Source organism: Zea mays, chromosome 8 (genome assembly GCF_902167145.1).
Source record: "Zea mays cultivar B73 chromosome 8, Zm-B73-REFERENCE-NAM-5.0, whole genome shotgun sequence".
Classification (NCBI taxonomy): domain Eukaryota; kingdom Viridiplantae; phylum Streptophyta; class Magnoliopsida; order Poales; family Poaceae; genus Zea; species Zea mays.
Genome location: NC_050103.1, coordinates 174,810,355 through 174,824,981, shown reverse-complemented (window position 1 = coordinate 174,824,981; position 14,627 = coordinate 174,810,355). Strand labels below are relative to the sequence as shown.

Genomic DNA, 14,627 nt, shown 5'->3' with positions numbered 1-14,627 from the left:
CTCAATCGTAACAGTTTCTCCCTGCGTTGACGATTCTATTGATGAATATATCAAAATGGGAAAACTCAGCCTTAGAGTGTCTCGAAAGTTTCTAGAGGTGTGTTCTTTTATATTTTAGGGAGGAGTATATTCGTCGTCCTACTATTGATGATCTTACATGGCTTTTAGATAACGAGGAGATTTCCCGGTATGGCAGGAAGTATAGATTGCATGCACTAAAAGTGGATTAACTGTCCCATTGAATGGAGAGGACAATTTACAAGGTGGGACATTAGATCCCATTGAATGGAGAGGACAATATACAGGGTGGGACATTGAATCCCTAACCATCATGCTCGAAGCAGTTGCCTCATGTGACTTGCGAAATTGGTATAACTTTTTGAGTAGCTGGGTCAAACAACGACATCAGCGTGCTCAACCAATCGCTGTTGTGCTCAACCAATCGCTGTTGTTCACTTACGTGCTCAAGGGAGGACAAAATATGAACTTCACATTAAATAAAAATGAGTATAACCAAGGGTACTACTTCATTGATGGCATGTACCTTCGAAATTCAGTATTACATAGATCATCCTCCTTCCACGGACTTCAATGCAACATGTGTTTAGTGATGGTAAGAGGGTGCATGGAAAGACATAAAGAGAGAATTTAGGGTTCTTAAGGCTCACTTCCATATTCTTGCTACGCCAGGTCATTTTTTCCACCAAATATTCAGTGTGATCATATATACATGTATCATTCCACATAACATGATCGTTCGTAGAGGATTATATGATATGGTCGACTATGAGATAATAGAGTCCTCCATTGCAGCACCAACCATCACCGTAGAAGCACGAATGAATTTTACAGTTATGCTTTAACGTGAGGCTACAATTTATGTTACTCCAGTGTACCATCAACTCTAAAATAATTTAATAAAGCATATCTATATATCTACACCATAAAAGTTAGATTTATTTTATAAATTATGTAATTTTATTGTTTCAAATAATGTAATTTTAAACATTTTTATAAATTGTATATTTTTAATTAATGACATTTTTATTTTTTATAAATTATGCTATTTTTAATTGCTTAATTATGTCCTTTATAATATTTATGTAAATAAAAAATATATTTTGTTTTAAATAAAAATCCATAAAAATAATGTAAAAAATTAATGTGGCTATAGATTGCCGATAAAGGTATAGAACTAGAGCACTATGATAGATAAAAACTGATGATGGCCAATAATACGATGGGTAGCTGATATAATAAAGAGTGATGATGGTCAATAATATGATGGATAGCTGATATGATGGTCATTAAAGGCTGAAAGTCCCAAAACCAGCCTTAGATAAGGCACAGCTGCTCAGTAACGAAAAATGACATCAATCTTACATTTCATTAAATTATATAAGTTGCATCCACTTTAGTATTTGTTCACCTACCTAGCAACATCAAAACTGGTGACGATAATGCCCCATTGCCAAAAAAAAAAACATTTATATACAACGGATGGGGGCATTTACGGGCACAAAAATAAAATAAAATAAAATAAAGTTACATATGACCCCATGTAGAGGATTGGTAAGTCAGCAACTGCTTTCCTGTAACTGTAAGACAAGCATCTGCAGTTTGCCACAGATGCTCGTGGATTTATTGTGCTTCCACTTGCTAGCAATCCTTGAGTTAGAGCCTACGGGTTGTTTTCCAGGTAGATTGTCCTGAAACTTCAGAAGGCTAATTGTGAGAACAATCAGAACATTCAGTATCCTGACACTCCACAATATTTAGCATACAAAGTCGATGATTTTGGCTATTCTAGTCCAATCCTGGGATTGTTAGAGCACATCATACACTGGGTAGGTTGCATGCACAAGTTGCGTCACTCTCAAACAAGAACGGGACATCTTTTGAATTTTTTTGCTACACTCTTAATCAATCTTGGAGTACCATGTACATTAATATAATACAGAAACTTGAAAGTCTAAAATGGAAGCAGATACTGAGATAACGGTACTAGCAAACAAGGGCATAAAACTAATAACCTTGGGCTGTTAAATATTGGCATTAAAAACTAGGAAGCACCACATTAGTCACTCCGTGAACTTACAGGAATTTTTCCTTCGATAGGGAAGAGAAGCATAACCACTAGAAGCGAGGGGCTTTTGATAGAGGGCCCATTGTTGGCATTGCTGAAGGTTCTGCCATCGGAGGTCGTATTTGATGATTTCCAACCGAGTTATTAGCACCAAGTTTATTGCTTGTGCCTCTGATACCAGTAACATCACTTTCTGAATGTTGGGGATCTACCAGTTGCTTTGCCTGTTGCAGATTACAATTCAATCAACATTTTGTCTGAGCATTCATGATAGACTAGAATCTTACAAAGTAACTTGTAAAGCCTACAAAAAAAACTCAAGCAAAATCCACAACATAGTGAGGACACTGATGCAAGTTGAGTCCAGTGGGGCTTAGGGTGCGTTTAGTTTAGCCGCAAGCTGTTAAAAAACTGTTGAGTTGTCTGCTGTAAAAAAGTTGAAAGTTATTTGGTTCAAATTGATATGAATTGTCAACTGTGAACAAACTATATATTGTTTATAAACTGTATAATGCTTATATGCACTTTATTAAATTATCTCTTAATCAATGTATCTAATAAAAAACTGATTTCACATTTGTGTTCTTAATATTTTTACAAATAAAACTAGACTCTACTTGCTATATAATTTTTTTATTTCATTTATTATAACACTTAATTGTTTTTAGTCCCATTTTATTTTCTATTTTCCGTATATCTTCATTAATATATTGAATTAATGAATCAATTTTCAATTCCACTTTTAATATTGTTTTATTAAAAATATATTTCATTCCATTTATTATACTCCCTCCGCTTCAAATTATAATTAGTTTGACTTTTTCAACCTCGACTTTGACCAGTCGTCTTATTCAAAAATAGTACATTTGAAATAAACAAAACCACAGTGATTTTTTGTTTTTTACAAATGTTTTGAATAAAACGAGTGCTCAACGTTAGGATTGAAGAAGTCAAATGAATTAAAAACCGGGACGGAGGGAGTAACACTTAATAATTTTTAATCCTATTTTAATTTCTATTTGACGTGTCTCTTTATTAATATATCGAACTTGGATAAGCAGCAAAGGCAGGGCTCTCCAAGCTGCTTTCAAATTTGTATAAAAAGCTGTTTTTAAAAAGTAGTTCTAGCAAAGCCAAACACCTCTGGTTCAGCCTCTGCCTTTCAAAGCCGAAGCAGGTTTAAAAAGCTGAACGAAACACACCTATATTGTACACTTGTATAGCACAAATGCAGAGACAAAGGAGCTAAAGAGAAAAGTATGCCTCTGTGCAAGATAGGTTAATGAAGAATAATAGTAATTGCAAAGTGATGTGAACTTACAGAATTTCTTTGAGGATTCTTATCCCCCCGTGAGAAACCAGGAATAGATAAATTCCAATTTTTTTCTGCAAGATATCAAATTGAAAATTAATGAGTAAAATGAGGCACATGCGTGCATGAGAGTGTGGTGAACCTACTGACCTAAGTGCAGCAACACATCCTTGGCTTCGACAACTGATGATTTCCTGTGCTTTGCCAAGGTACACGCAAATGCAGTCACCTAACCACAAACCCATGTCAGCTGAATCACAAGATATCTCCACAGATAAATTAGAAGAGGAAGATGCTCAAATTCTGAATTGGATAAGAAATTATACTCTATGAACAAGTAGCAAAGCAACAACATTACCGAGCCAATGAAGTCATCAGCGATTTCTAGAAGTAAATCCTCCACTTCTGGGTCAACCTTGCCTAAGGGATCTACCTGTAATAAAACTATTGTTTAAGAACAGTTCAAAGTACTATATTCAACTATAAAAATAAGAAACCTGTTTCCAATCAAAATGGAGAGCTGATTATGACCAGTAACATGAATTACATCAGTGACAGTGAAGTTGAGGAGCACAGAAAAGAAAAAGAGCCAGGTCATCACCTGTGCAACCAGATCTTGTATTTTCCTTTTCCCAAGAAGTTGGCTAGTTCCTTCAGCTCCCTGACTTCCACTTCCACCAGTCATAGTTCCACCTGACAATGGTGTACCCGGCTGCGAGCCTGTAAGATTCGCAGATTTCTGTGAACCAGATGCTAAAACACGAGGAGATTGTAGCGGTTGCTGCTGCTGAAACTGCTTCAGAAATTGTTGCTGCTTAATCAGCTGTTGGACATTGAGATGTGGATGCTGTTGTTGGATTTGGAGAAGTTGTTGTTGGTTCAATCCTGTCTTCTGCTGAAGATGCTGCATCAACAGGAGCCTCTGCTGGTTCTGATATTGTTGCTGTGGGGAAAGTGGTGAGCCCATGGATGGTTGCATTTGCTTCAACCATTGCTGCTGCTGTTGCTGTTGCTGAGGCATAGACATTGCCACCATCTGTCCATTTTGTGATGATCCAGACAGTTGTGAATTTAATGCGGTAATTGATGCTGTCCTCGACAAACCTTGACCAGGTACCTTCTGTAAACCAATCATATGTAAAAAGTTAAAGTATTCCACCAGAGAATAGCAAATACTACATAAAGAAGATATGTGGTAAATGGAAACAAATAAACAACAAGATACATATAGCAACTTCAGCATGGAATATCCCCGGAGTAGCAAATACTACATAAACAAGATATGTGGTAAATAAAAAAAATAAACAACAAGATACATATAGCAACTTCAGCATGTACTATGTGCAACTCAAGTTTGCTAAAAGATAAATGGGAAATTCGAATTAAGGCACACTGATCACAAAACTCAAAACAGTTTTAGTAAAACAGTGGATTAAAGGAAGACAAGACATGTTGCCAACAAACTGTTTACTACTTCTTTCAGAATTGGGACATAAATAAATGTTGCTTACAACTAGAATCTTAACACACTGCAGCATTCCTTAATACTAGAGCGGTGAAGGCTGTGCATACAAATTTGTGGAACCTTATTTCTTGTAGATAGGTGTAGGATGTCAGAGTACCTGTGGAGACAGTGCAGGTTGTTGAGATGCTTGTGGCCTCATTTGTGCCTGGGCAAACCTTTGTTGAGCACCATAGGGAATAGTTACATTCGGTCTCGTCTGGTTCATCCCCATAGCACCCATGACACCCATGGGCTGCATCCCTTGCAGCACTTGAGCTGTATTAGCATTATTCAATTGGGTGTTTTGTGCCATGACCTTTTGCCTAGCCTGCAGTAACGGGAAAGGTCAATTACTCTACTAGTAGTCTCTAGGAAATAAAGAAACAAAATACTCAACATATATTAATTTAAGATCTGCTGGATGTAGCTACCTTGAAATGAAAAACTTTCCTCCCACAACAAAATTTGCAAAGGTAAACTTGGTACATTATCATTCCTTTTGACAGGCTATCCATTCATTGTGCCAGTTTTATCAGTAAAATAAGTATTTACTACCACAAGTAGAACTGTCTACTAATGAACATTATTGCTAAGAGTGATATCATAACCAAGTTTATATAATTTACATTCTTTCACAGTCCACCTTCACATTCAATAGTAAGAATCGGCGGTATTTTTCTTTGTCAATGGCATGATCTCAAAGAATAAATAACTAACATTCAAAGAATTAGATAGTATACCCTAAAAAAAGAATTAGATATCATGTGGATTCGCTACTCATTTCCTTTTAACTGACCACAGATGGGTAAAGGAACTCTATTCAACTTTGCTTAATAAGCTTTTACTACAAATGGTATATTCTTTCATGGTTCCATCTGTCCAAGCATTTGGCTCGGTGTCTAGCAATAAAAATACAAAGCTGATTGTACCCATCAAAACCAGCCTGAATGGAGAGAGTAAAAGGTAAGGAATCTCTAGCCACCAAATTAATATCTGAAGTTATTGAGGGTGTGTTTGGTTCAACTGTAAATTCCTACCCTCTCGAACGAGCCAATTCGACAGCATGCTATTGCCGGCAAGGGAGTGGTGTGCCATGCCACGAAGCTCTACGCCCGTAGTGCTAGGTCCAAGCGTCACGACTGTAGTCATCCCCAGTCCAACACATACATGGTGTCCTACACGAGTAGCGTGTATGAAGATGATAACAACTAAAGTGATAAGTGTTATGTCATCTTCTTTCATGGGGACGGAGCCTCACAGTCACTGAACATCGAAAAGGGAGCGGACGGCATGGACGTTAGGTGATGAGCAACATTGAAGGGTCGACAAGAAAGAGGTTCGGTGGTTTAGGGATGGCTAAGCCACATCGCCGACCTCTGGAGTCAGGCGCAGGGAGGCGGTGGCAACTCTATATGTTGTCGGTCGTCAGGTGAGGTGAGGCCGTCAGGGGCCTTTGAATAGAAAATATAATAATTTGGTCCTATAAATAGGGACAATTAGGTAATATTTTTGAAAAATTGGATGACATGAATCTAAAAAATCTAGGTAGAAGGAGATTCTGGATTGAACTAGATAAATCTATAGATTTTTCAGAATCTATTCATCTTCTATACCTCTTGGTAGGGATTCTAGATTTTTTACAGTGAATTTGACTTTCTTCATCAAGCTGAACCAAACATACCCTGAGATTGCTTCGATAGCATGAGAAACCTAAAGCAGAAGCCTAAAACCCCTGACGTTTTATCCTTGGCGGTAATGGTGAACACTATGTACGAGGAGATAAAAATATGTTTAATTGGAGAGGTCCCGAGCCTGCAAATTGAGTAATTCACCTGCGCCAACATCTGCGACTGAAGCCCAAAATGTGCCGCAGATGCCGCGTTACCCTGGCCTTGCAGCATCCCCAGCTGGCCCTGCCCAAGCATGGGGGCGCGCCCCGCCAGCTGCTGCTGGCCCACGAGCCCTCCGCCACCCGAGAAGCTCATCTGCCCGCCGTACATCCTAGCCGCGTACTGCTGGAGCTGGGTGGCCGTGGAGAGGCGTGAGGTCGACCCCGAGCGGGGGATCTGGGCAAACCCCGCGGCGCCGACCCCTGCCTGCGTGGGCGAAGGCGCCTGCAGCTGCGGCGGGCGCGGGAGGTAATCCATGGATCCTCCGCCGCCCGAAGCGTCAGCTGCCGCAGCCGCCTGGTCGAGCTGCTGCGGGGACGAGATGTGCGCGGAGAGGTCGGAGACGGTCGGGGACGGGGGAATTTGAGGGGAGAGGAGGGGGTTGGGGTTCTGCGGGGTGGACACGGAGGCCGCGGCGGCGAGCTGGTCGGGCTGCGCCGGCGAGGCGGAGGCGGCCACGGGCGGCGGATCCGCCATGCCGCGGCGTGGCGGGGGCGTGTAGGGTTTCGGCGGCAGTGGTCCGACGCGGACGCGGTTGCGTCGGGGGGCGGTGCGTCGGGGGGGACAGTTTGACGTGTGTGAGTAGTCTTTTCGCAGTTGATGGGTCAGAGGGGAGGGCCCCATGGGATCATTTACAGGTGCAGGTAACCAATGAGGATCTTATTTAAAAGCATCTCCAACATCTCCTATTTAGTGTTCCTAAAACTTTTTCTGGTATAATATCACGAATAAACATATCCAACAGATATGTGCTCTTAATTTTTAAGTGCTCCTGAAACAAGAGCAAATCTGCGGAGCTACTTAGACCCTAATCGTTGTTTCTTTATTTCCCGCAGCGACGAAACCTTTGGTGCCCTTCTCCCTCCCCTAGCGCGCCCAGCCTCGCACTGCAGTTCCTGCAGCGCACCGTCCCCAACCTCCCTTTCCATACGCGCAGGCGGTCTCCCGCTGCAGCCTATGAACCAGCATCATCTTCCTTCTTCCCCATCGGCGACGGCAGCAGCTTCCTTCTTCTCCATCGTATGAACCAGCGGCGGGCGGCGAGACGGAAGGTATGAAGCTTCGTTCTTGCCCAACGCAGTGGCTTCGGGTGTCGCATTCCACTTCCCCACTGCTACCAATCCATGGATCTAGCTGCTAGGAGACGACTTTATTCATCACATGTCTCACTTCATTGTTGTTATTCATACCATCTCCTTGCATCAGTTTCCAATCTCAGTTTTGTTTTGCCACCCTATGCAACATACATGAACGAGTTCATCGAGGAGAACACAATGTGCACTAGGACCAGACGTCGCCATTACTTCAACCAACAATTCCTTAGTGCCTCCATGTAGGGCTGGAAAAAAAGCTCGAGCTGGCTCGGGCTCGCAGCAGCTCGGCTCGGCTTGGACCGGCTCGACGCTCAGAACGAGCCCGAACCGAGCCTGTTTTTGTGGCTCGTGAAAAGAGTGAGCCAGCTCGGCTCGGTGCAGCTCGCGAGCTGGCTCATGGCTCGACCCAACAACATTTTGTTACATAAAATCATGTTATTTAAAATATTTTTAAGATTTTATATTATAATTTAGAGAGCAGATTTACATTTATGGCTAGGCTCGTTGGCTCGACGAGCCGTTTTCCGAGCTTGCCAGATGGGCGAGTCGAGCCGAGCTCGGCTCGTTACGTGAGAACCAAGAAGATGTTGGGTCCTCTCAACATCGTGGCTCCGTCGTGGGTAGACAAACAATACGTCGATAAGAGTTCAAGGTTTTCATCGTTTGATGTAAGACTATTTTGTCGAACGACCAGTGTATAATGAGCCAATGTTTCAGAGAAGGTACAAATTCTCTTGAGTTTAGGGTTTAGAGTTTATGAATTATATTGTTGCTTCTGTCATATGTTTTTAGGGTTCCTCACTTTAAGTTTCATTTCTCTGTAACAGGTTTTGCATGTGCAAGGCAATGTTCATTGACATATGCCACGAGGTTGTGTCCAACAACATGTACTTTATGCGGAGGACAATGCAGCTGACGTGTCGGGATTCAACATTGTCCAAAAGGTAACAGTTGCACTCTGCATGCTAGCATACGGTGGAGCTGTCGATAGGTTGGACGAGTAGTTCCATATGGGCGAGAGCACAATACTAGAGACATTGAGTGAGTTCACTCGTACTGTAGTCAATGTCCATGAACCCACAAATATACATCCGAGCACCCAATGTTGAGGACATAGCAGACCTACTAGCTAAGGTTGACTAGAGGGATTCCCAGAAATGCTCGGGAGCATAGATTGTATGCACATGCCTATTATGTCGTCACGCAATGTCGGTTTCTACTATGCAGTGTGCTATTTATGCCGTCCTCTTTTTGGGTGAAAATTATGTGATTATATCAACTTTCCTTTTTTTATCGGGGTACCAAGACGCCACGAACGCACACCACACGCACGCACACGCGTGCGCGTCTATAATACACACAGAAATAAATTGAGAGACCTAGATCTCTAATACGTGGGAACACGTAATATCGCTGATCCAGTAGACATGTGCATCCTAAAATCTGAGAACGAACCCAGACCGGCTGCGAGCACATCGGCTACGCTAACCACCCGGGCTAGTGCCCGGTCCCCGTGATTGTATCATCTTTCTGTCCTACGAGTCACGACGCATATTTGCTGGCCCAATTGAAAACATGTGTCCGAGTCCTAACGCCTGACAAAGTTAAGCCCAATGGGCCATGAGTCCATCAGAGATCGAACGGAGCTGTTTCCGAGTCCATGATGACACAGCGAGAGAGAAAAAGGACGCCCAATGTCGCTAAATCTTTCTTGCATATTATATATATAACTACTACTGACTTTGATATTTTTACATGACTCCAGTATTAATAACTGCCTAATTTCGTACAGCAGCAAAGCAACAAATTAGATTGGACCCGCAACTCTGCAACAGCCGGGTCTTCCATTTACATGCCATATTTCTGCATGCATGTTGTCCCGGCAAGAGAAGGAAGGAACGCTGGAATCACGGGAGTCAGCTAAGCAGGTCAGAGTTCAGTGCTCGGGCTATGGCTATGGCTATGGCGCAACGCAAGTACTTTAGGGCTTGTTTGGGAGTAAAGGTAATGGAGTGTATTGGAGGGCATATAATCCTCCACTATTCAATTTTAGATAGCAAGGTATTATAGTCCTATCAATACCCTTCATTCCACTTGCTCAGAATTCAGCAGAAACACCGGCAGGGAATCAGTCGGTCGCAGATCTCTGCAAGCAACCCCCCCCCCCCCCCCCCCCCCCCCGGGCGTTTCCTTGGATTCACCGTCACCGACACCGCAGCATGTTTGAGTTTGACCTCCAAAGTAGCCCCGAGATCTGCCGCGTTTCGCGACGCATCAGGTGAGGTGGTGCGTGCATGTGCATGGCGCTACTGCGAGCCGCAGCCCGCAGCCTGCGTGGGATACGTACGGTACGATAAGATAATCACAGCCCCAAACGGGTGGTCCATGTCCGTGGCGTCGTCGAGGAATCAGCTGTCAGAATATGCCGAAACCATTTGGTGGACTCGTAGTACTTCGTTGTCACCACTCACCAGAAGAAGAAAAACCGGAAAAGGGCCGCGCTTGTTCGTTCAGCACTTCAGCTCGGCTTTCACTCTGGCTAGCTTGCACATGTACAGTACAGACAGATGACAGACAGGCCTGAAGAAGAATAGAAGAAGAAGCAAGCGCCTGCTTTTCCGTCGACGAAGAAATGTGCTCCCTTTGCTTCGGCGCAAAGCCGGCGATGTCGCCTCGACGGCCCAGGTCAGCTGCGAATGATAGCCACGGAAGGCCAGCAGCAGCATGGGTGTGAGCGACGGGAGACGGGGAGAGACAAGAAAAAAAAAGTGACAGCGCTGCAGGCGGCGGTGGCATCGATCCGACGTGCCACGAGCGGAGCGGGTAATGCCAGCGCTACACCGCGCTGACGTGGCCGCCCGGCCCCCGAGAGTGAGGTTGGGTTGGGCCCTATATGCCGGCCCCTCTCGCTGGAGCTGGGCCTCCGAGGCCAACCGTTGAGGAGAAGCCAATCGCCAGAAGCGGCAAGCCTTGCCTCGCGCACCGGTCTGGTTCTGGTGGGTGCCCTCTTCGCCGGTGGCCGGAAGGCGAGGGGGAAGCCGGAGGACGCTGAGGGCGGGCGAGGCCGCCGTCCCCAGATCTCACTTCCGCCGCCCGCCCGCCCCGCTTTTGGTACTACTCTTCTTCTGTTCGTAAGCACCTGTAGCCCTGGATCCTCTCCTCCGTTTCAGTTGGTCCCGATTTTGTCTAGCCTTCCTAGATTGGCGCCATAGGGACCGGGGAGGGGGACCTTTATTTACCAAATTAATTTGAAGGCTGCACTGCTTTTGGAGCAAGCTCGCAGTGTAGTAGTTACCTGATTCACACAGCTGATGCCTCCGTGCAAGGTGCAATTGAGACCCCATGCAACTGTGAATTCTGATGATGCTTTGCTTAACATCTGTGTTCCTTCGACATGCGTAGCCTAGTGTTTTAGACGTGTGTGTGTGGTGTCTTATCTACCTAGATTCTAGAGCTATCAAGCAGGCTGCAGGCGACGTGTTCTGTCCGGCCAGCTGAACATTTTTTTGGGAAAATATTGCAAGTTATTGGAGTAGTAGCATTTTATTTAGGATTTAAAATTTTAGGGAGTTTCCTATGCATTGGAAGAAATATTTTTGGGAGTTGTTGGAGATGTTTCTAAGCCCCTTGCAGATCGATTGTTCCCATTTTCCGATTCTTTGGTCTTGTTCTGATGCGGACTTCACAGCTCTGATGTTACCTTTCTTATATCTGGCTTGCCCTGTGTGGCAGCAGGGATTGAGAGAGGAAGGAAGGAAAGGAGGTGCTTCAATATGAAGGCGCTCATTCTTGTCGGGGGTTTCGGAACCCGCCTTCGGCCTTTGACTCTTAGCTTCCCGAAGCCCCTTGTGGATTTTGCAAACAAGCCCATGATTCTGCATCAGGTAAAAATACTCGTTATTAAGCTGACACAGCATGATCACTCTAGTAGTATATGTTTTTTGAGTGAGCACCGATTTTCTTTTATGTATGTTGTCAGTGGCCTCGAAAGTGATACTGGGCTCAATATGTGTAGATATGGTTACATATTTATAGTTGCTTTGGTTTCCTTTTAACCTAAGCCCACTGCCCACATCGTGTCAGCATCCCTCGCCAGCAGCTTTTGATTGTTGCTGTAGCAGAAGTTAGCTTAGAAACAATTTAGCCATATTCGATGTGACTGCTATTGTAGGATGTGACTGCTATTGTAGGCATGATGATATGATACCGGGGCAGCAGGTTGGTTCCGGTCCATTTCGGAGCCGAACAGCGAGCTGCATGATTCCATGTTCTGGCAGATTTTCCTATCAGATTTGGACAGCGAGCTGCATGTCTGGAGCTGGTTGATCTCTGAGTGCCTACATCACAGATTGCAGATTTGCAGTAGTAGAATTCAGTACAGCAGGAGCTGCGGCGCTTATGTTTCAGCTAGGAAACTTTGCAGGCTAGGAACGAGCTGTGGTGCGATGTGTGTGAGAGGAATGGAACAAGAGAACCTTGTGCACCTGTAACAGCCACCCACTGTTCAGTGTCGGGCTTAAAATATCAGCCCGTGTGTCGGGGAGGGGGATTAATTGGCAAGGTTTCTTTCACTTTCAACTACCAGATGAGTATCGCCTTTAGATCTCCAAATGATTCAGATTCAGACGCCGCCTGTCGTCGTTTCTTCCGTGGAACCGTAGAAATGCCGCCTTTCGTCGTTTCTTTCCTTAGTAGTCACATCTTTTTCTTTATTTATAAGATTTATCAACTTGCGAAAGCCATTATGAATTATCATATAGTTTCATCTCTTCATTTTCCCTTAAAATGTGAAACCTATACTGTATAGGACTTCTGTTTTGTGCCCAAGTACATATTTAAACATCAACCAAGTGTTATTTTTTATGTGTGTGATTGTCTGGAAGAATTAAAACTTATTCGTTCTGTGCAGATCGAAGCTTTGAAAGAAGTTGGGGTCACAGAGGTGGTTTTGGCCATCAACTACCGCCCAGAGGTAGAAATAACAGACCACTCATCCTTTCTATTGTCGCACTTGTGTCTGGCCTCTATGATCTAACTGGTGTGTTATGTATCTTCCAGGTAATGATTAATTTCTTGAAGGACTTTGAGGATAAACTTGGCATCACAATTACATGCTCCCAAGAGACTGAGCCCTTAGGAACTGCTGGCCCTCTTGCTCTAGCAAGGGACAAGCTTGCGGATGGATCTGGCGAGCCATTCTTTGTCCTCAACAGCGATGTCATAAGCGAATACCCATTTGCTGAACTCATCAAATTTCACAAGTCTCATGGTGGTGAGGCAACAATTATGGTCACTAAGGTAGATCCTTTTGGACATTTCCTTGTGGAATCGGACTGTATATGTGAACTGACTTTATTTTCATACAGGTGGATGAACCATCTAAATATGGTGTTGTGGTTATGGAGGAGGCAACTGGCAGGGTGGAAAGGTTTGTTGAGAAGCCAAAAATATTTGTGGGCAACAAGATCAATGCTGGGATTTACTTGCTGAACCCATCTGTCCTTGACCGCATTGAACTGAGGCCAACATCAATTGAGAAAGAGGTCTTCCCTCAAATTGCAGCTGATCAACAGCTCTATGCAATGGTCCTTCCTGGTTTTTGGATGGATGTTGGTCAGCCAAGGGACTACATTACTGGATTGCGTCTTTATCTAGACTCGCTTAGGAAGAAATCGGCTGCCAGGCTAGCTGCTGGAGCGCATGTTGTTGGCAACGTGCTGGTGCATGAGAGCGCCAAGATCGGAGAAGGTTGCCTGATCGGTCCTGATGTCGCAATTGGACCTGGATGTGTCGTGGAGGATGGCGTGAGGCTTTCCCGCTGCACTGTCATGCGTGGTGTGCGTATCAAGAAGCATGCCTGCATCTCGAACAGCATTATCGGGTGGCACTCAACTGTTGGACAATGGGCACGGATAGAGAATATGACCATCCTGGGCGAGGATGTTCATGTGTGTGACGAGGTATACAGTAATGGCGGTGTTGTTCTCCCACACAAAGAGATCAAGTCAAGCATTCTGAAGCCTGAGATCGTCATGTAAGAGTTCTCCAGTTTTAACTACAGTACATTCTTAAGTTCTTCGAGTAAGTGAGGATTGCAGATCCCCTTTTTATAAGTGATATCTATTGGTATCTTTGGCCTAATTCAAACAGCTTCAGACATGTTCGCTTGCTAAACTGTTGACAATGTATCCTTGTTCTTTGTTGAAAAGTTTTGTACTTGTAGTGTCAATCATATTTCACAAAGTGGTTGTCATATAATACTGAGAGGTTTTGGACCCTTGATCTGCAGAAGTTCAATACCATAGTAGCAAGAATAAGTTTATTTTTAAATGTTGTCCAATGTAACTTTCAGCAGTAATGTTTGTGTGCTAAATGCTCTCCCGGAGAAATGTACACGCTGCCCACGTGTGATGTAACTTACTATGTTCACGTATTTAATCTTGTACCAATGAATATATTGTCGGTGTCTTTAAAATCATTCTAATACAGTCTGTCTGGCATTACGAGTCAATAATTCTGACTGACGCTGTTGCTGCTGCTGTTGAACAGAGAATGAAGATATGCGTCGATCATGTTCAGTTACAGTGATAAAAACGTCGTCTAATAGTTACAATGGCGGGGTACCGGTGTACGTACTGCGGGTTTGATTTCTAAGTTTTTTTTTTAAATGGTGATGACAAGGAGTAGATAGAGATAGATTTACAATATCACAGATCTAATAAACCTAATAAGATAATAAGTA

At 43.7% G+C, this 14,627-nt stretch overlaps 2 protein-coding genes across 12 annotated transcripts; one reads left to right on the top strand and one right to left on the bottom strand.

Annotated features, from left to right (window-relative positions):
- Positions 1 to 1,358: 1,358 nt before the first annotated feature.
- Positions 1,359 to 7,395, bottom strand: LOC100275267 (uncharacterized). Of its 8 annotated transcripts, none has more exons than XR_002748986.2 (8): positions 6,735 to 7,395; positions 5,021 to 5,230; positions 4,000 to 4,518; positions 3,757 to 3,831; positions 3,545 to 3,627; positions 3,408 to 3,472; positions 2,099 to 2,310; positions 1,359 to 1,715 (listed from the first exon to the last, which is right to left on the bottom strand). XR_002748986.2 is itself a non-coding variant. In XM_023300744.2 (8 exons), exons 1-7 carry the CDS (start codon positions 7,266 to 7,268, stop codon positions 2,137 to 2,139), a joined length of 1,656 nt encoding a protein of 551 aa, XP_023156512.1. In that variant the 5' UTR covers positions 7,269 to 7,395; the 3' UTR covers positions 1,359 to 1,715; positions 2,099 to 2,136. The 8 variants fall into 8 exon arrangements, 4 of the variants coding, with proteins under 4 accessions (XP_023156512.1, XP_023156513.1, XP_023156514.1 ...); XR_002748987.2 differs by having other exon boundaries at positions 1,359 to 1,709; XR_004851767.1 differs by having other exon boundaries at positions 4,000 to 4,515.
- A 2,960-nt stretch (positions 7,396 to 10,355) lies between these two features.
- LOC100274471 (uncharacterized) lies at positions 10,356 to 14,363 on the top strand. 4 transcript variants are annotated; one of them, XM_008656425.4, is made up of 5 exons: positions 10,356 to 11,016; positions 11,618 to 11,769; positions 12,795 to 12,857; positions 12,944 to 13,183; positions 13,252 to 14,363. In XM_008656425.4, the coding sequence occupies exons 2-5, from the start codon at positions 11,659 to 11,661 to the stop codon at positions 13,921 to 13,923; spliced, it is 1,086 nt and encodes a 361-aa protein (XP_008654647.1). In that variant the 5' UTR covers positions 10,356 to 11,016; positions 11,618 to 11,658; the 3' UTR covers positions 13,924 to 14,363. The 4 variants fall into 4 exon arrangements, with proteins under 4 accessions (XP_008654647.1, XP_008654646.1, XP_008654645.1 ...); XM_008656424.4 differs by having other exon boundaries at positions 10,450 to 10,996; positions 11,621 to 11,769; XM_008656423.4 differs by having other exon boundaries at positions 10,450 to 11,016; positions 11,621 to 11,769.
- The last annotated feature ends 264 nt before the right edge of the window (positions 14,364 to 14,627 follow it).

Coding starts and splice junctions, on each gene's coding strand:
- LOC100275267 (XM_023300744.2), bottom strand. CDS start 7,268: ATGGCGGATCCGCCGCCCGTGGCCGCCTCCGCCTCGCCGGCGCAGCCC. Junction 3,832..3,999: donor TACAAGATCTGGTTGCACAG/GTGATGACCTGG, acceptor GTTTTATTACAG/GTAGATCCCTTAGGCAAGGT. Junction 3,628..3,756: donor CTGATGACTTCATTGGCTCG/GTAATGTTGTTG, acceptor GTTTGTGGTTAG/GTGACTGCATTTGCGTGTAC.
- LOC100274471 (XM_008656425.4), top strand. CDS start 11,659: ATGAAGGCGCTCATTCTTGTCGGGGGTTTCGGAACCCGCCTTCGGCCT. Junction 12,858..12,943: donor CCATCAACTACCGCCCAGAG/GTAGAAATAACA, acceptor TGTATCTTCCAG/GTAATGATTAATTTCTTGAA. Junction 13,184..13,251: donor CAACAATTATGGTCACTAAG/GTAGATCCTTTT, acceptor ATTTTCATACAG/GTGGATGAACCATCTAAATA.